At 44.5% G+C, this 21,322-nt stretch overlaps 1 protein-coding gene across 3 annotated transcripts in view; it reads left to right on the forward strand.

The window, feature by feature from the left end:
• The window catches only part of GRAP2 (GRB2-related adaptor protein 2), a 74,085-nt gene extending 62,423 nt beyond the window's left edge, over window positions 1-11,662 (forward strand). For all 3 annotated transcript variants that reach the window (XM_014963472.1, XM_014963470.1, XM_014963471.1), the window contains exons 4-8: window positions 1,215-1,334; window positions 3,092-3,260; window positions 4,876-5,007; window positions 7,760-7,879; window positions 10,418-11,662. In XM_014963472.1, coding sequence (XP_014818958.1) covers window positions 1,215-1,334; window positions 3,092-3,260; window positions 4,876-5,007; window positions 7,760-7,879; window positions 10,418-10,597 — 721 coding nt within the window. In that variant the 3' untranslated portion in view covers window positions 10,598-11,662. The remainder of the gene's footprint in view (window positions 1-1,214; window positions 1,335-3,091; window positions 3,261-4,875; window positions 5,008-7,759; window positions 7,880-10,417) is intronic.
• The last annotated feature ends 9,660 nt before the right edge of the window (window positions 11,663-21,322 follow it).

Genomic DNA, 21,322 nt, shown 5'->3' on the forward strand with positions numbered 1-21,322 from the left:
TCAAGGGGACGAGATCTCCCAGATAGTTGTTCTTGTTTGCTCTTTCACAGGGCTGTGGCATCACGCAGGGACACTAGTAGCTTCTTTTTTCACACACATTTTCTCGTGATGCTTTGTCTGTGCAAGAGCTGTGAAGAAGTATTTCCACTTTGACGCTTTTCTAAGAGTATCAGGTCTGCACTTTGAAGCAGTTCAGGCCAGATGCTAGAACCAGATGTAGGGAAGAAAGCTGTCTCCTGTTTTTGATGAGCCATTTTTTCCCATCTTTGTCTTGTTCAGTAATTGTTGAGACCAGTTATCAACGCTGATTAAAGTCTGATTTCCCTTTGCTAATGTTACATAGGTGATGTATCATTAGCACATGATGTACGTGTGATGATAGTAAGGAAAAGTATAGGAACACTCCAAAGTGGAAGTGACAGAGCTTATGAAACTATCCGTCCTTAATTTTCATTGCAGTACAGGCAATTGAGCATTACATAAAGGCGGAAGACTGCAGATTGTAGATCTTACTAACTGTGGAGTGGACATATATCAGTATACACGATTTTTTTCTCTACTGAAAAATTCCTATTGACACTGTATTATTTTACTGTTTATGGTGACTTTCTCATTATTTGTCCAATGCCTTAGAGTATTGTTTGTTATGCCTGGCTAAATTTACATAAGTGTGCTTATGTATTCAGTGTTTCTACAATTTTGTGGTATTATAACTCTTGCAGGAACCAATTTATTAGTACTAAAACTTTCATGGCTTGCTTCTGCTAAAAATTTATGTGTGTCCCTTGCAATATATCCATCATAGTCCAGTAATTTTCAATCAGTTTACCAAAAGCAATTTGATATATATGTCAGAGAATTATGTATATGTACATGTGCATTTGTAATTTAAAATTCCTTTGACTAACACCTTACTGTACTATGCCTGTAATTACATTTTCAGCTGAGTGCTGCTTCTTAGCAGGCCAAAGCTTACATTGTTTTCTTTGCATTTACATGCTTTTACTGCTCAAAGAAAATGGTCTGCACCCATCAAAACCCTGTACCTTAGCATCTACCTGGCCACCAGTAGTAGTCATGTGGGCACCTCTGACTCTTTTGTTTTGTCTTTCCTCCACCCTGCTTATTCACATTCTCCCTACCCTCAACTTTTTTGTTCCTTACCTTAATTCACCTTCCTTATTCACGTGTCCATGATTTTTCCCACTTGACAGCTGGTTTGATGAAAGGATATCCCGCCACGAAGCGGAGAACATCCTTATGAGCAAAGGAGTTGGCTCCTTCATCGTCCGAGCCAGTCAGAACTCTCACGGTGACTTCTCCATCTCTGTCAGGTATCCGCTTCTCACAGCATTTTCTTGCTGCTTTTCCTGTTTAATGGTGTCCCTGGCCTCCTCTTGACAGGATTCCTAATGTGATGTAGCCTCTTGGGAAGTTTCCATGCTGCCAGTCACTGGCAGTGCTGCTGTGTTGTGAATGAGAACAAATTAGGCATCTGCTTCCCAAATGTTTCTGCCTCTTTTCAAGTGACACAGTGAATGCCCCATTCCAAAGCTGCATCCCTTGGTGACCTGTTTCTCTGAAACAGCTGCAGCTAAGCAGAGCGATACGTGGCATGTCTCCCACAGTGCAAAACATGTGCCTTCCATTTGTTTTATTTCCCTGACAGCTCTGGTTACTGAATTGAGGAATTCCACTACTACCCATTAAGAGATGACTATTATATTGTTAACTTATTTCCCACAGGTCACTAAACAGCCATTGGACAGGAATGGCTTTTAGTTGCTTGCAGCCCAGCTGCATTTCAGCAACTTATTGTAGCCCAGCCCTTCCCCAGAGCATTTGCTTCAAAGCAGAGCTCTTAAATCAGAAAGTTGGTTTCCCAATTTTCAGTCAAAGAATTGATAATCAGTTTTAAATTAGAGTAGCGCTTAGCAATGTCTTTTCTAAGCAGTGTGCACTTTCTGATTCAGGGAGCTCAAAAAGCATCTGGGAGGAATGCAGGAAAACATTCTGGCTACATCTACACCAGTAAACACCAATAAACTAAGTACAGTTAGGCTCTTTCTCTGGCCCTGGGGTCAAGAAATGTGGCAGAGCTCTGATCCATGTGGCTAAACCTTCTTTACCCTGCAGAACAGAACAGAACAGCTGTTTTCAAGCAGCTCCTTGCAAACAGTTCCTGGTCCGCTCTATCCCCCTAACGGTGGCTCAGCACTATCTAGGAGAGAGCTTTTTGGTTTAGACCAAAGCCAAGCTAACACTAACTTCTGTGACTATAGCACTCCAAGAGAGCACTCAGTCCCTACCTGGTCCCTGTTAAGTTTGTGCAGATGTAGCCTCTGAGACAAGTTCCTGGAGTTGCACAGAGCAAGGAGGTGTGTACCAAAACCAGATCACATCTGATGCAAAGAAGAATTGTCCGATCAGACAAGAGGAAAGACAAGGGGAGTTGCAGGGGGGAAGCAGGGGCAGAAGGTTGAGACTTAATTTGGTTTGCAACAGCAAATAATAATTCCTTTTTTCTTTTTTTTTTTCTTTTGGGTAGGAAGAATAACCAGTAGTAATGGTACTACACTAGATATTATACAATTATAAAACTCAGTGTATGACTTCATGTGACTGTGTCTGTATGCAGTGGTGATGCCTGTGGTGTGAAAAGGTATAATGCATCTCTTATAGTCAGTGCAGACTGGATGTTAACAGGATCCTGCAGAGGCTAGTGGGTGGGCTACAACTGCACCTTTGTCTCTCATAGAAATTACAGAATAAAGCTATTAGTTCTTTGTGGCCCTGAAAGCTCCTCTTGCCTTTATTTCAAAGGAGAGGCTTTAAAACCCTATGCTTTGTTCTGGTAGTGCTTTGTGACTGGGGAGTCCTGCAGTGCTCCATGTTTTTAAGTTGATGAGTCTTTTGAAATACAGAGCTATATCTAGGTCCAGTACACACAAGGACTGCCATTGCTTTACTTTCCATATGTCTAGATTTGGCCAAGAAAGAAGCTTTGGTGCCCTTCTGGAAAAATACCTTTTTCAAAAAAAGATAAAAGTGATGTTGGTTGATGATCTCTTACTTTTCCAATTGGATCCAGGCATGAAGATGATGTGCAACACTTCAAAGTTATGAGGGATTCAAAGGGTAACTATTACTTGTGGACAGAGAAATTCCACTCACTAAACAAGCTGGTGGACTACTACAAGACAACTTCCATCTCCAGGCAGAAGCAGATCTTCCTGAGGGACAACAGCCGAGAAGAGAAGGTAAACACAAACTATCTTTAGGAGTTTCTCAGTAAGAAACCTTTCCATGGAAGAAATTCAGACCATGAAAATGTCTTGGGGTTAGGGGGAGGGTCTGTTCTTGGAAACCCAGTCACATCACTACGCTGGTGGGCCCTGCAATATAGATTTTTAGTGGATTCAGTGGTATGTACAGTTATATAATTGAGCAGAATTTTCTGATTCTGTTTTGGATAGCAACAGGCAGTGCTGCAAATCAGCATAGAGGTGCTTTGCTAAAGGTGTGCTAAGGCAGAGCTGAAATCCTAAGATGCCTTACACATCCTTACTGAAATGCCTAAATTTCATAAGGGCAGGTACACAGCCAACTGGGAGGTTGTGTCTGAGAAGAATTTGAGTCTGGTTTCCTAGTGTCCTTGAATGTACTCAGAGTGCAGCTGTTGAAAGTTTGGCTGCTCAGAAGAATTGTCCATCTTCTGTTACCTAGCAAACACAGTACGGAGTGTGGAGGAACCAAGAGCAGAACCAGGAGCAGTGACTGGTAGGAACTGAAAAATACTACTGAGAAGAACATAGCAGACATGGGAACAAGCTGTGCACTCAGGGAAGATGTAGTAGATGTTTGAGAAGGCAGGGGAATCCCAGTCCAATGAACTCCTGGTTTTGTGCCAGGAGAACAAGCAAATGACATAGCAGAGACTGCTATGCTTGCACACACAGTGCTGGGAGTGAACATGCTTGGTCACTGCAGTAACAAAAGTCCTGCTTTACTGGGAAACGGATTCTGGTATTAAATTACCAGGATGTGCAGGTAGAGGCAAGGCAGAAAATATGTGACTTGGTCACTGCAGCAGTAAAGTTTTATAGTCTGCATGTGGGTCATTCATGCTGGCTTCAAAAGAGAGATGATTTATTTTTCATTCTGAAAAAGGGGCTTGTATTGTTGTCTCATTCTAGACCACTTATGCAGAGCTTTAGAAATGCATTAGTAAGGTATAAAACAGAGGCTATGAGAGAGATCACAGGAAAGAATTGTCTGGGGAAGGAGAAAGGAAGACTGCATGCATGTATATCAGTAAAACAACCTGTTTAGTCTGACTGTGAGCAGGAAGGGGAAGGGAAAGGGAACAGCATTTGCTCCAAGATGCAGACAGGCAAATGAAAGAACAGGAGTCAAGTTTGCTTTGGCAAACACTCTGTACATTTGTTATGGTGATGGGCTTAGTAGGGTATGTTTAGCACTTGTCACAGCGGAGTTTCTGTTCACAATTCAAATTTCTAGATGCTACAGCCATATGATAGAATGATAGTAATATATGGATTTCAGTGCACAGACAAATGAAGTCCAAGGGCAGTTATTTCCAAAAAGAGCTTGGGTCCTGTGATGGTCCTCACACCACCCCAGCACTTCCCCTTACTATCCACTCTTCAGATGGGTAACGGCTATGACAAAGATCTAAAATAGGGGATTTGTGATTTGTCATTCTGTTCAGAGGGGCAGGAGCTTTCCTTTGGAAAAGTCTCCAAGGTAAAGGGTGTAGTGGTAGTGATCTGTATGCAACAATTTCTAAGTTTCAGTCAAGGATGTGGTGGAAAGCAAAACTTGACCTCACTTTTGTGATCTCTCTTCCATTAGGAGAGGCGTGGTGGGAGCCTGGAACGGATGGCCCGGGAAGGATTCCACCTGGGAGGAGCAGTTGGAGAAGATCATTCTTCTGCATCCAAGAGATATGTGGAGCATCCTATCCCCATACTGCAGCAGCAACAGGTACTACCAGGAACTAGCGGCTGGGAGGTCAAGCCCAGGCACATGGAATGTTTGCCTTAATTACTTGGTAACAAGTGAATGGTCACTTTGTCAAAAATCTGCGACCTTGAACCTGCTTTAGGAGGCAGAGTCAGTTAGGTCTTCATATGGGAGTAGGAGCAATGATGGTGTCAGCCTGGGGAGCTCTTTTGATATGTAATACTGGTAAGGCCACGACTGGAATACTGTGTCCAGTTCTAGGCTCCCCAGTTCAAGAGAGACGGGGAACTACTGGAGAGAGTCCAACGTAGGGCAACTAAGATGATTAAGGGATTGGAGCACCTCCCTTATGAGGAAAGGCTCAAAGAGCTGGGACTCTTCAGCCTGGAGAAGAGAAGGCTGAGGGGAGACCTTATCTATGTTTACAAGTACCTAAAGGGTGGGTTGAAGGATGATGGAGCCAGACTCTTTTCAGTGGTTTCCAGTGATAGGACAAGGGGCAACGGGCACAAGTTGGAACATGGGAAGTTCCACTCAAAAACGAGGAAGAACTTCTTTCTGGTGAGGGTGACAGAGCACTGGAACGAGCTGCCAAGGGAGGTTGTGGAGTCCCTTTCTCTGGAGATTTTCAAGACCCACCTGGATGCTCCTGAGTAATGTGCTCTGGGTAACCCTGCTTTAGTAGAGGAGTTAGACTAGATGATCTCTAGAGGTCCCTTCCAACTCTGACAATTCCATGATAAATATGTGAGCTTTTATTTAACTCTGTGATCCATGACTGACTGACAAACCAGCAAAAAACAGAAGTCAGTGTACAGTGGCCCTTTAACTGGGAACCTAGGAGTAATCCTAGGGAGTTCTGGGTGCTTCGAGGACAACAAGGAATAGTGTCATATTCTTGCTTTGTGTAGGAAAGGATATAAAGTATCATCCAGTGAGAGTGCAGAAAAACACTCCCAAATCTTGCACACACATACGTGGTTTCAGGAACTCCTCTCTCGTCTGTAGGCCAAATGAAACCTTACTGCTTGTTTCTTTTTTCTGAGTTTTGCTACTGACATTCAGCACCACAAAACACATCGCAGATGAGCAATGACTATGGTAACCCAGGAGAGTTTGGTTTCTTTCAGAACATTCCTCCTCCCTGTTCTGGGTTCTCTCTGAACTCTTTCATCATGTTGCATCCCTGATGTGTGAGGTTTCTTTACTCCTTTGCTTGCATAGGAATGGAGAGGACAACAGCAGTACCTGGTGCTGTCTTCAAAGTTCTTCCTGATTAATTTTGGGTGAAATAGTTTTCCTGGGGTTGGCTCATGTCTCTAGCTAGAGACAGCATAGCATCATCCAAGGAAAGGGCTTGACCTACTGGAGGGGAGAAACCCAAAACCACATCACTTAAGGCATAAGAGTTCCCATATAGCAAGACCAGGGACAATCATCAAATGGCTGTTCTCTCATCCAACAAGCAGCGTTGCGTGTCATGGAGCTGCTGATGGAATAATACACCTTCTGACAAAGCTGAGAGTCTTCACTGTTTGGAGCACGGTCTATGCATGAATCACATTCGATACAGAAGAGAAACACTCATAGGAGTGAATTGTCCGTGTAGCACGTCTTGCAGCTGCAAAGCCAGATTGAGTTCACTCACTTTCTGGCAGGGCCAGGTGAGGTGCAAAATTGTGCTTCAGTCTCAGGCAGCCTCAGCATCACCCCTTGGAGGTTGGACTAGATGATCTCCAGAGGTCCCTTCCAACCCCATGTGATTCTGTGATACAGAGGAACAAACTGCACAGCAATCTTTAGGCTGAGAAAAGCACAAGTGAGACTAAAGAAGCTTTTGGAAGAGTGAGTGCAAGAAAGGAAGCAGCAAGATGGAGAGGACAAAAGCCGTGTACAAGCAACAGCAAGTACAAGCTGCTGTTCTTCCTTCTCTCTGTTGACACAGCTGGTCAGATCCAGTGTTACTGAAGCACTGCTGCAACCTGAGCTAACGTGATAACAGATTCTGTCGTACTGTTATAAAAAAGCTTAGTGCATGCACTGAGGGCCCGGAGGAATGAAGACACTCAGCACCTCTCACTGTGCAGACAAAAGAGAACTTGCTGCCTAGATCTTGCCTAGTTCCTCCCTATCTGTCTGGGCTGATTTGCATTGGTATAACTTCAGATATGTGGTCATATGGCTTCTTTTCTTTGAATCTGATTTTGTCTCTTTCCTCTTTCATTAATTGGACTACTGGGTTCTCAGACTTGCTCCCTGCCCTGTACAGCCTGGAACAGCCCAAATAAAAGTTAAAGTAGCGAGTCCTCAGATAGACATTTGGCTGCATCAGCATCACTGCCATTCCACCAGCATACGGGACAGAGGAAGAGCAAGGAGTGGGCAGGACTGGGGCATAATAACTCCAGATAGGCAAAACTTCCCTTGGCAGGCATGGCTTTTCACCTGTGAGTTAGAACAGCCTTAGTTTTTCCTCCAAAAGTCCCAGAGGTGAAAAAAACCCCTCTCTGACCACTTTTCCCAGCAGCTGCGGAACACAGCTGAGGACAGTCAACTTTCAACTTCTAAGAAGAAAAATCCAAAATAAAACAGTCTAAGGTGACTTCTTCCATGAGGGGCATTGCTTGCAGGACTACTTCCACACGGGGACTGTGTTGGAAGCAGACATCTAAAATTATTTACTTTGGGATTGAAATCTGACTCACTGGCTACTATTGGCTCTTTTATACATCTCGGCATATTCATGACTTGTCTCTTGCTGTTGTATTTCTAGGATAGATATGGTGGGAGTCTGGACAGGAAAGATGGGCTGCATGGACTGAGGGATCACAGCCAAGGAAGCGCAGCAGCTATGCAACGGAGACACACAGACCCACTGCACCAGCAGACACCGGTAGGTGATGTACCTGGAAGTCCCCATCTGCGCAACTCAATGTGTAAGCTCAATGTGTGTAATGTCACCTGCACAGAGGCTGCATAACGAATAGTATATTAAGCCTGTTGGGATATCTTAGAATATGTTTCTGAATCTCAAGACTCTATCCCAGGCACTCTCAGGGTAGGACTCTGGTGTTGTATCAGCGCAGCTGTAAGACCACTCTCAAGGCCAGTCTTGGTTAACATGCAGACTTAGTAGAAGAAGGAACTTAGTATGAGCTCAACACAGTTGGCATCTGGGACATGGTGAATGAGCCCAAGCTCATCCGTGGGTTTGGATCAAGCATGGGTCCAGTCCAGCAGAAGACATTTCTGAAAACCTAATGATCTTTCCTAGAAGGGCTTCATGTCCACTGATGCAAGGGACTATCAAGTATCTTTGCCACCACAGCCAGGCCTTCCTAAGCACAGTAGCTAGATGTACAGTACTCTTTGAGTTCTATGGAGAGTTGCCTCATGATAGTGTGCCATTCTACAGCAGTTTCTGTGTTGCAACGTGCTTGTAGTCACACTTTCTCTTCCAACACCTTTTGCTTCAGTCCTGAGAAGACCTGTCATCGCTCAGTTTTACTTGTCTGCACCTAGCACATTCTTTCAGACCTACTATGCCATCAAAGTGGGACTTCCTTACCTGTCACCCTTATCTGTCAGAGCCTCTTAGCACAGTGTATGTGGGCAGGATCCAGCTATGTCTCTGCAGACGTGTCAGACTGCTCCCCTAACTGGATCCGTACCTGGCAGTTGACCTTAAGTAACCACCTGCTCAGCAAATTCCCACTATATGAATGTCTGCATTAGAGCACAATGTTTTTCTCTGCCTCAGCCCATGATTCCACTGCCAACTCCAAAGTATACCTCCATCATCTTCATGGAGTGTAACCTAAGGCATGCTCCTATTCCTTGAGGAAATGCACATCTTAGCCCAGAACCACCACAGAATCTAGATCCAAGGCTAGAAGGGAAGGACAGCAGAACTTTCTCAAGTGTCAGAGAAAGAGGGCAGATTGGATTAGGAAATTTGGAACAAACTGAGAAACAGGGACATGCCTCCTTTGAGCAAAAGCTACAAATCTTTATTATAATCCAGCTCAAAATACAATGGCTTTTATCCCTCAGAGACTGTGGCAATGAATAAAAATGCCCTTGCCTGCCACACCCCCACAGTGATCTAGAAGCTACCAAACCCAATTATAGGAAAGTCTATGTGCCCACCCAAGTAACTTGGAGCCATGTCTCAGCAGGGCTCTGAATGGAAGATTTAGCAAACATTGGTCTGTCTTCATACAGATCTCTCCATCGGTGCCACAAAATATGCCTCCCAAATTGTACATGACCCGAGGTGGGAGTGCTACTGGTGAAAAGCTGGACATGACCTGGCAATGTGTGCTGGCAGCCCAGAAAGCCAACCACATCCTGGGATACGTTGAAAGAAGCATGGCCAGCACGTTGAGGGAGGTGATTCTGCTCCTTTACTCTGTTCTGGTGAGACTCCCACCTGGAATACTGTGTCCAGCTCTGGAGTGCCCAGTACAGGAAAGACATGGACCTGTTTAAGCGGGTCCAGAGGAGGGCCCCAAAAATGATCAGAGGGCTGGAGCGCCTGTTCTATGAAGACAGGCTGAGAGAGTTGGGGTTGTTCAGCCTGGAGAAGAGAAAGCTTCAGGGAGAACTCATTGTGTATTTCAGTACTGAAAAGGGGCTTATAAGAAAGATGGAGACAAATTTTTTAGTAGGGTCTGCAGCAACAGGACAAGGGGTAAAGGCTTTTAAGTAAAAGAGGGTAGATTTAGACTAGATATAAGGAAGACATTTTTTACGATGAGGGTGGTGGAACACTGGACCAGGTTGCCCAGGGAGGTGGTAGATGCCCCATCCCTGGAACCATTCAAGGTCAGATTGGTCGGGGCTGATCTAGTTGAAGATGTCCCTGCTCATTGAAGGAGGAATTAGACTAGATGACCTTTAAAGGTCCCTTCCAACCCAAACTGTTTTATGATTCTATGTAATCATCATAGTCCTCTGCTGGCCAAGGACGCATTTCTATACCCGTGTAAGCACCAGCTCACCTCCCTAGAGCCATTCACTTACAGCACGCAGCCCAGCAGGATTCAGACAGGAGCTTTTCTCTGTGCTCCCATAACTGGTTTCAAACATGGCTACCATGGCTGATCTTAACAGGGCAGAAGAGCCAGAGCCACATGAACGCTATTTCCTAAGGACTTGTTCTCAGTCTGACTTTTCACCTTGTGGTGCGAATACCCATGAATATACTGAGGCTGCTGAGAACCCAAACACTGTCCCTTTGGTGTCCCAGTAAATTGATCCCTCCTTCCTGGCATCTTGGCCACTTCCTGGTTTAATTGCAAGATGGTCTGAATTTCAGCATTGCTTGACGTCTCTTAGTGAACATCCTGGGGCATAAGAGGGGTGAGAAGAGGATGAAGTTTAAGAGTTGTGGCTCATTGTTGCCTGCTTGATTCTGTGTCCTTTCCAGCGAACGCTATGGGTCCGTGCCTTGTACGACTTCGATGCTTTGGAGCATGACGAGCTGGGCTTCCGCAGCGGAGACATCTTAGAGGTCCTGGACAGCTCCAACCCATCATGGTGGAAAGGACGTCTGCGTGGGGAACTGGGTCTCTTCCCTGCCAACTATGTTACACCAGTGCTCCTGTGAGGGCACCATATGCCCCAGAAGGCCATATTGGAGCTGCTCTTCTGACATGACAGGGACAGAGAGGCAGAAAGGGAGTGCATCTTCCCTTGCCCCCAGGACATACAGTGTTTTCGGTTTTGTCTTAATTTATTGGCAATTGATCTTTGGAAGTGTTGGTAAGAAAGGGAACCCTTTGAAGGGATAGGAATTTTTCCCCCTATTTTTCACGTCTATGAAGCAAAAATCATGGAGTGTTGATTGAGACCTTGCTGGATCCTCCCTGCCCTGTCTCTTCTTTGGCCAAGTATTGATAACATCCTGCAATTAGGTTTGTTCTGTGGAAATGCACCTCAGAGAAGTCAGGCTTCAGTATTCAGGTAGCCCCACCCTTCCCCTTTGGATCTTGGCACTCATAGTCTCTTCAGGCTCCATTTCACTTTCCTTTCAGAGGCAGGAGGAACACCCAGGTGAATTAAATAATCATTGGTAATCACATTGATCCTTCAGGTAAGGAAGGAAAGTGAGGGGGCCTTAAGTTGAGGTGCAAGGCAACCTTGACTTTTCTAAATAGTTTCTGGCTTACCCCTCTAGAACTTTCTGTGGGTATGGACTGTATGGATGCGCCAGATGAAGGGAAACGATCCTCTAAGCTTCTGTACAAAAAAAAAAACAGTGGTGGAGGTATAGGAGAGTGAGAAGCTACTTTTTTTTGCTTCTTCTGATAGTCCTGCTCTTCTTTCTGCACCTCATAACAACGACTTGTCCCATTTTCAAGCTGCTCTCTGAGGTACCTACACTTCTGTTAGAAATCCTGGTTAAAGCAGGTCAGGCCCTTCAGCTAAATTAATATCCTCTGGATCAGATAACAATGAATATCCCTCACTGTTTCCTTTTATAAACTGAACTGGGGAGGGGAAGGGTTGGAGAGAAGAAGTTTTTCTGGTTTGGTGGCAGAAGTTCTTTCTCTGAGAAATGGGGGTGTTCAGGATCACTGTGTACACAACGCTGACTTGCTAGTGAATGCATCATCCAACAGGTTAAGCTGTTACTTTACAGTGTGCAGAGAATAAAGTTGTGGCCATCAAATAGTCTGTTCTCTGTTCCAGTTTCTTTTGGATGAAAAAAGGTGAATGAAGAGGTTTTCAAATCATTGCTGAGTGAATGCCCAGATGTGATAAAATATACTGCAGATGCACATTAAAAAATGATCCAAACCCTGGGAAGGAGACGCCGCTGCATAACCACTGCTCAGACAAGTTGATATTAAACAAGGTGTCTGAATTTTTCTCAACATGTGGGACCTCCGCAGTCAGCAAGGAAGTGATGATTTATCATTTTGGGGAAAGAAAGAAAAGGCAAGTGAAAAACTCTAAAAACAAATCAAACCCAGCAAGCAAAATGTTCTTATCTTTTGTTAGTCCCAGTAGGAGAAAAATAATCCAGGAAATAGGTTTTGGTAAAGACCAATTCAATGTAGCTGGCCTAAATAAAGCTGCCAGCTAGACCAAGTATTAACATTGTCAAATTTTGGAGAGAACTCCACCAAAAGCATGTTATTAATGGATGAAGTAAAATGAGAATAATTAATAAGGCATAAAAGCTCTAAATAGAATAGAAAACTTTGCAAGACACATTAAGAGCTTATCTCCATTGGCTACCAGGGTGGTTCAGGAAATGGAGAAATACCTTATGACTTCTGGGGGGTGGACTTGGCCCTGTTCTTTTGCAGGTGGTCTGTTCTGGGCCTTTAGCATCTCCTTGTGAAGTGAAGTCCATGAAATTTATTTTGGAACAAGCTACTTTATTACTGGGTGGGTGTAACTTTAGTGACTCCACAGTTTGAAGAGTGTTTTGTTTATGATTCACTCCTTTTTAACTTTTTTGGTTTTGTTAAGGTAATATAAAATTGAAGAGAGAGGGTTAATATTCAGTGAGGATTAAAACCAGGGGAAGATAGAAGCAATGAACCCAAAGATGAGCAAAGGCAGAGGAGGGATGTGAATGATTAATCTTTCATATTCAGGTCTGGCTGAAACAGAAGAAATGGTATGTTCACCATTATTCCCACCATGTCAAATCATCTTTCAATTAATTCTTTTTATTAGTTACTTTTTAAATTAGAAGCAATGTCTCTTCTCCTTTCCTCAGCACTCTAAAGACCCTCTTGGTAGTGAAGATGTAGTTGCACAAAATTAATTGGAGATAATACACTTAGCAGTTTGATAGCTCTTCACACATTTGAAACCCCTTTACAGAGATTAACTAATTAAGCAAGTCTAAGTAGCACATTGTAAGTACCCCCATGTTAACTCACGATTCGTTTGAGGAAGAGGTAAATTTTCACGTGATTTTTTTAATTGATGTTTAAGGAATTAATACTTAAGGTAATTAGCATTAAGGGATTGCACGCTAATTATGGACAACATACCAGAACCACAGTAAAGCCATGATTTCCCATTATGAGCAGCACCTGATGACACCAAAATTATTAGGAGGCAAAGGTATCATGGCGTCTGTGATAACTAGGCTCGTGCCATGCTCTGCACTGCCTTGTGCAGCTGGCCAAGCTCTGGTCTTCAAGACCCAGCCTTGCTTCCCTCCGCTTCTGTCCTTGCCTGCTCTCCCTGCATTGGCTGTATGTGCCAGTACCTGGGAGGCACGGGCCTCAGCCTGCATTTTTGTACCCTCCCACGGTAGAAGTTGTTTTCCTTCCAGCAAAACAGCAGCGCGGAGAAGAACCGTGGCTCTTCCCAAGTCAATGGAGTCTCTGGATGCAAGGAGAGGTGTGGGCAACAGAGGGAATTTCACTGGGGTAGAAGGTGCTGTAGCCACAGGATGGAGGCGTTTCCATGCCCTGTGCCATTTTCTGCTGTGCTCTGCCCATGAAATGATATCTCCCATAGATCAGGTCACTTAATGAGGCAAGAAAGAGAGACACTCCTCGCCTCCACGCATACATCCTGCAAACCTTCCTTCTCCTTCTTCCAACAGGTTTTAATTGTAACACAATCCTTGTTAATATTGTGGTGCTTCACTTACACCTGTGCTGTGAAAAACTCAAATTCTGCTGCCCACGCAAGAGGCACATGTTAGCAATGTAGGACAGGAGCCTTAAGATGACAGCGTGGTGTACCAAGTTTGCCTGACTTTTATCAATGTTTTGTGAAAAACTAACCCTACAGAACACGTGCTGAGAGAGCCCCTGTGAAGCCAAAATAGGAAGGAATAAAGAGGAACCCAGAGAAGTATTTTGTTCGGTATTTTTCTTAAGCAAGAAGGACAGTTCATGAGAAAAGAGATTGTAAACAAAGATAAAAGTAGGAAAGTATGTGGGAAGGCAAACATTATTATAATAAATGAAACAGAGGAAGCTGGATTTGCGCATGGAAAAATAAGTTTGATGATCACAGCTGAGCTATGCTTTCTCCTGTCTGGATGAACTTTTCGCCTTCCATATTTTGATTAGAAATGTCTCTGTGATTAATAAGGCTGAGCGAAAAACAGTAAATGGAAATCTCCTTTCAGGTGAAAGTTGCCCAGGCAGTTTTCTGTGCCACAAAATAGAGATGTCTCTGTCTTGGTGTACATGCTGACTGTAACAGCTGCACTCACTGGAGCGCGGCTGCAGAAACAACAGGAACATGGCTGGTTCCCATCTTATTGCTGGCAGCATAAGAGTGCCAGGGAGAAGATCCTTGGTGCTGCCTCAAAATCAGCACCTGGACAGGCTGCTAGCCCCCTCTACAAGAGGGATACAAGAGGTTACTGGGTTGTTATTGTTGGTTGGTTGGTGGTTTTTTTTAATTGAAAGTAGTTCTCCGTTTCAGTGGGCTGTGCAGGAAATTTGTATCTTCTCACAATAGGCACTTGTTGATCATCTCTTCTATTCAGCAGCACATCTCATCCTTCCTCCTCAATGGGATCCTGATGCTGCAGGCTCTTGGAAAGCCATTTTGCCTTCAGCCCCTGGGGAGAGCAACCAAGGATGGCAGAAGCAAAAGATCCAGCAGCCAAGACTATGTGGTCAGGAGAAATCAGTCTTAAAGAGAAAGGTGGTATCAGCTGGGACATTTTGCATTGCAGGAGCAACACCCCAGCAGCTATAGTCCGGCAGTGAGGTGAAAGGTGAGTGGGAAGCAGCGGGTCTTCAATTATAGCATTGTCACATCATAGGGACAACAAGGATGTCTGGTGGGACAGAGATGTGGCCATCGGGGCTAGGGCTATACTCAAACTTCTGCTCTTCTTCTGCAGCTCTTTGCCAAGGAGAAAGGGTTACACCAGACTAGGTGTGAGAAGCATTTGGCAATGCTGTTCCTCCCAATGCTGCCCGACCCTGCCCAGTGCAGCCAAGGAGCCTGCCCACACCTCCCTGCAGCTGCAGTGCATCACCTCACTGTCCCTGGATGTGCCAGAAAGCCCATCATCCAGCTTTTGCCTCTGTGCTGACAGAAAGTCTTCTGCAGCACGCAGACATCTCATTTCAAATACTCGTTCAAAGCAATTGGGTTTGCTGCTTTTAAATGAAACTCTATAGGGATCGTTTGAAACCATTAGTGTTCCCTAGATGATCCAGGCAGTAACATTTACTGGTTAAAACATATGCATTGACTAAAGAGCTTCTGACACCCAGCCACTCCTTGCTGCTGAAAGCTTTGCATTTTGCTGGGGAACCATGAGCTGTGTGTATGATAAAGCCTTTAATAGCACGGAGGAAGAGGGCAGAGCATTGCCAATTTCTCCAATTTTTAGACGCAGCTTTCATGTGACAGAATTCAGGAGCCTTAATTTGCATCAAACGCGAAAGAAGTTTCTTACATAAGCAGAACTGACAGTAGGAAACAGCCAAGGACTTATCTGCAAGCTACAGGACAGCAGGGGAACAGGCAAGTGAGTAGGAAAAGTTCACTGACCTTTGTGCGGAGGGACAATTCAAAGTACATTGTCTACTGTCATTGTGCAAGTGAGAGCTGCTTGGCGGGTGTCCAGCCTGCTAACATGAAAATGCAAAATTTCACAAATGGCAGGCGTGCAGGGATCCTTGTAGACATGCAGAAATAAATTAACTCAGGCAACAAAAGGAGGAAGAAGAAACAAACAAATTAAAAGATCTCCAGATATCTTGTGGCTTCTCCCCGCTAGTCAGAGCAGGCTCATTTCCACCAGGATATATGAAAGATATAGCCATGGCAAGTCTGTTGGTCACAAATGAAAATGAGAGCAAATCTGCAGGGAAAAAAAATGCAGTTCAGGACATGAGTCTAGTACTGTGTACTTAAAGCTATAAAATGACGACAGTGTCCTGATACCATGACTGAAGTTCAATTCCCTGTTTAAGAGGCACTTCTGGGAAACCATTCAGTGATACACAGCCACAGATAAAGAAAAGAAGAAAATTGAAGAAAAAAAAGAAGAGGTACCCTCTCAACTGATCCAAAGGTCATTAGCATTGTATCTTTTATGTCTGTGCTGTACTGACTCAGACCATAACTTCCTTGTGGTACTGGCCAGTCCCTCTCCCTTGTCAAATTCTAACAGCAGTACTACTGCAGCACCAACAGATAGTAACAAACATCAGGAACCAGTTCATGGTGACCCTTCTCACCACTGTATGTCTTCTGCCAGGTGCAGCACACCAAAAGTTCAGTTGAAAAATGCTGAATTAGAAGTAGACTGCATCAACCTTTTAATTATTTTCTTTTTGTCTCATCAAAATTTATGGGGAGAAAAAAAATCAACTGCCAGTTTGCTGCCAGCACCAGCAATACCAAGGGGAATTGCCCTTTGCTCTGCCCCTTCTAGAGATGTTTTTATCAGAGCTGAATGCACACGTACCACCAACAGCTCATTCTGATCTAGCAGCCTTTTAAACTTGCTTGGCAGAGGCGTGAATAAGAGAGACAGAGCAGAGAATCTGTAGCTGCGTATCTCTACATCTGAGCTTGCCATTGTGATGGCAGCTGTTTGGCTGTTATTGGATGAAGATGGTCTGCTAATAACAATGGCCATGATTTTGTCAGAGCAGGTGAGTCAATTTAGCTCGCTGCCACCCTGCAGATAAACGATCCACTTGAGTTTTGCCAGGTTAATGAGTTGAGTCAGCTCACCCAGGGCAGCTTAAGGAGGCCCAGAGCCAGCGCAGGGTGAGCAGTGGGAGAATACACAGCCAGGAGGGTAAGACAGAACCTCCCAGTGCTGGCAGCAGGAGCTGTTAGATCACCTCATCCTGGGCTGCAGACTCAGCAAAATTAAAAACTTATTTGGCTTTGAGGTTGCCATAATGCCTTTGCATGAGTAGGGAATCCTTTCTTTAAAGCTTGTTTGGGGAGATCAGGGTGGGGGCAGGAAAAGGGGGAAAGAACTCAGATCTGCTACAAACAGTGCATCCTACATCTCCTCCATGGAAGCTCACAGAAAATCTTTTCATTGACACAGCAAAGCTGTTAAGAGTTTGGGTTTGGGTTTTTTTAATGTAAATTAAAACAGGAAAAAAACCTAATTCCTCGCATGGTCACAAGAGTAAAACTCTCTGTCGTTCAAACTATTTCAATGTTACCTCTGAGGGGAATGGACCATGCACAGCAGTTTTCAGGAGGAAAAACAAATAATAGCAAGAGGCACCTTGCTGCCCTGTGAAATAGCTAAATTAGTGCCACTTGTTGCTGATGCTTCTCTTTCAGGGTGGAGTGCAGCTATCAGTCGTGTTTATCAGGTTGGAGAGCACACCAGTGCTTATGAGTTTAAATCTTCAGCATCAGCTGACCAAAATGATAGCTGCATATTCTCATTTAAAATGTGCATGACTTGAAGAGCACAGATATTTCACAAGCACTTACACAGCAGAATGCACTCTGGAACACCAGTGGTAAACATCTTGAATTTAGGACGCCAAAAATAAGAGGTAAGGCTTCAAGGCACGCAAATGGGTGGTTTGCACTGACTTTAGACAAATTCTGACTAAAAATAAAACATGCGTATTTAAAAGAGAAGGTTCATAACCACTCAAACAGCATAGCAAGCTTGCTGTGGTCTCTACCACGCAGTCTCCAGCTCAAGCCTGGTAAGAGGGTTGGATTTACTGGCTGAAATACTCTGGTCTTGGTTATGGGAAGCTGGAGAACATGGTCATGACTGTCCCTTCAGTCTTCTGAAGCCTTTGGTTCCATCAGTGAATTGAAGGCCAACCACTATGATGAGAGATACCATTACTAACAAAAGACTGGTCATGTTTATTGTCCTTACAGTAAACATTTAAATATGAAGCCTATTTTTTTCAAGTGCTGGCTTCCCTGAGTCTAGAGGAAGCTGTCTCTGAACAGCTGCCTGTTTTCGCTTGAGCGTGCAGCTGTGGCACATGCAGACTTGAGTGTGATGCTGGGAGGAGGAGGCCAGGGACCTGAAAAGGCATCTGAGCAGGCGAGTGGGACTGTGCTTTGTCTGAGTAAGTCACTGTTGTACATTTCAAGTCCACAGAGCTATTCTGATTTTTACCAACTGAGGTTCTGCCTCATTATTCCAGAAAGAGATCATACTTTAATTTGATAAGATCTTCATGTAGGGAGCCAAAGGGTGTGGGTAGTGATTTACTCCTCTTTGAAATTATAATCATCATCTTTCATCTATTTAAAGAATCCTTATATTTACCTGTGTAAGACAGTCTAATATGGTCAAAGCCTTGTGGTTTTCTTTTCTCTCATGACTCAGACAAGGCTGACCACAGCTCCAAAGCTCTTCTCAATGTACTCTTCATACTATGCTTTATTGTTTCTACCTTCCTTATTTCTGCAACCTCCAGCTTATTGAGAAAGCTGCTGCAAAAGGGGTTTTTTTCCAGCCATGTTTGTACAGGGAAAATGTGTCATTTAGGAAAAACAGCTGGTTAACTTAAGAGCTAGTTCAGCTTGGTAAATAACTGAAGCTAGTGACTGTGGCATGACTGTTTCACAGTAAGTGGTCAAGACAAGCATCCAGTGGAAGGAGAGGACACTGTGTTTGGTGGAGGCCCATCCAGTGTAGAGTAACAGACCTCACAGGGGAGTCAGTGAAGAATGACTGTGTTGTCAATGTACGTAAATGGCTATCCCATGTAAAGAAGAGAGAACATTTTGAGGAATACAGTGCCAAAGGAGGCTGAAGCCTGGCATATACAAGACACGTGTTGTGCTCTGAGAGCATTAACTGAGACTGACTAACCCATTTCTAATGCGGCTGTCTTTTGTTGATGCAAAATTCAAATTTATGTTGAGCATTCTGTTACCTAAAGCGTGGGTGCAAAACTCTTTCTAATAGGAGGTGTACTGCTAGTATAGGCAAGGCTTGGCTGGCTCAGCACTGCAATCACATCAGCCTCCTATTTGCATCCCACCGCTGGCTCCCTTTGCACTCCCACGTTAGCTGGAAGCTCCTGTCTTCACTGTCGTAGCTTCTACTTCCTTCATCCTGCATCCCCAGCTCAAATGCTTTATTACGATCCTGGAATTTGTTCTACAGTTTTCCTCAAGTTCACTGTCCCCATCACCTTATCTCTCAAGAATGCGTAGATGTGTAGATTTGCTTTCCATTTCATTACACCTATCGTGGATATCAGTGCGCTCCCTCTTCGTTTGTGTGTGGTGGTTGGGTTTTTTTACAATTTTGACAGTGTTATTTTAGTGTTTATTCGCACTGCTCCCAAGTTGCCGTAAGTACCTGGGAATGCTAAATCCAGACCAAGACCAAGGCCCTGTAGTGCTGGTGCTGTGGCCGTGACCCAGAGCCCTTGCAGCTTCCAGCTGGTGGTAAGAGATGGGTACAGCCTAGTGGGCAGGAGTCACACAAGGGAGCAAAGAGGCAGGGTAGGTCACTGTGATGGCCAAAGCAGCAGGCATTTTTGACTCGTCTGAACATGAGTAAAGTATTTCCCTCCCTGTCCTGAAATACCTTTTAAGACTTGTTTGTGCTGCAGGACCTACAGTGGCACCACCATGCAAGTAGTAACTTCACTGCTGGTGCTCCCTGGTAATGACTTACCCCCCAGGTAAAGAGCACCAAGGAAAGATAAATCCTTAAAGCAAGGACCACTTATCTGTGTAGGACCAGAATTTTTACCTGGAACCATTGTTTTGCCTCACTTTGTCTTAACAAGCTACAAACTGACAGGGCTGGCCTTCCCTCCCTGTCCGTACAGCACATAGACACTCGGGTCATGAACTAATCTAGAAGTTTGGATCGCTCCTGTGGTACGAATGATTGATTGCAATTAATAAGGGATGAGGCTGAGAAGACCCCTGTGATGCAGGAATCCAGAGTCAGCAGGTTTGGCAGAGCTCTGAGAGGTTTCAGCCTTGGCATCGATGTCAGTGTTTTAGGAAGCAGCAGCCTGTGCTGGCTCAGTGGCAGAGCTCAGACAGCAATTAGAAATAAAAAAGTAACATATGCCAACTAGGGGAAAGAAAAAAAGAGACCACAATTGTTCTGAAGCAGAAACTATGAAATGCAGAACACTGACATGGAAAACCAAATACATCAAGGACACAACCCTGGCTAGAAAAGCTGAAAACAGTACGGGATTTTAAGAAAATCTGGAATAGGAAAAACTCAGAGACAACATTTTTATTAGTACAGAGAAAACACAGGGCCTTGTGTTAGGTTTTTATGGAACAAGCAATGTACATTCATCTTGGTGAACTGTCCTATAGCTTTGTCCCTAGTCCCACCCAAAACACAAGGGGTGAAAGGAAGACCAGTATTGAAATCATTTGCCTACATATATCTATGCTGAGAGAGGATGTAACAGGTTCAGAAAATAAGATGGGAGGACCAACAGAGTGGGAAGAGGGTAGTTTTCCTTGAAACATGACTCCCAAGTCCATGAGAGCCTCAGTGTCGCTCTGAATGGAGGACAATGAAATGGGAAGTCACATTTTGCATCAAAGTTCTTTACATGAATGGCATCTAATGCCCGTTAGTTGCAGGGGAGCTCCCTTGTATAAGTGGGAATTCAATGTTTAACTACACTTGAGGATCTGACCCTCCAAAACGGGCCCTGCAGAGTCCCTGGAGCTTCTGCTGTGCAAGGGCTGCTGCGCAGGAGTACCGTGTGGGATGGGAACAGAGCATCCTGTCCCTGCGGTGGAGGGGAGTTGCTGCACACAGGATACTCTGGTACAGGCTGCTGACATCCTCGAACACAGTTAATTACTCGTGTCTTCATTTTCATTCTCTGGCCATATTTCTATGGTTTTGTGTGTGTGGCTGCCTGTGGTCCACAAGGTCTATTATCTTCCCATCCTGACATCTCGATAGGCAGTAGAACAAGTTGGATAGAGCACTAAGAGGTAATTAGCGTTCAAATAGGTCAGGAGCTCACTTGGGGGTTGTGCTTGACTGGGTTTTCCCAACTTCTTGTCAGAAACAAGTGTTGATAGAGTGAGGGCGGTCACCAGTGGTGAAATTGCAAACATGAAATCAAACCTTGGTGGGGCTTCAGAAAAAGTACACGGGGGCAAGGAGGTGTTCGCCTTCCACGTTTGCTCATCTGCAGGAAAGGAAGGTCATGAAGTGCTGCCCAGAAAATACAGAGCGTGCTGCAGAGAGCTCGTGTTTGCTTCCTGCACCTCTCCTCTGCTGTCCAGGCTGCTCTGATGTTCTAAATAGTTTCCTTTTTGATGAATGTAATGTGTCGAGCGCCTCCCTCCTGTCCTACAGCAAGCTTGCTGGTCCCTTATTTTCAGTGTACACTAATATGTATGTAGACTACTGTGTGTA

The sequence above is a fragment of the Calidris pugnax genome, unplaced genomic scaffold (assembly GCF_001431845.1).
Source record: "Calidris pugnax isolate Ruff unplaced genomic scaffold, ASM143184v1 scaffold44, whole genome shotgun sequence".
In the NCBI taxonomy this organism is placed as follows: Eukaryota; Metazoa; Chordata; class Aves; order Charadriiformes; family Scolopacidae; genus Calidris; species Calidris pugnax.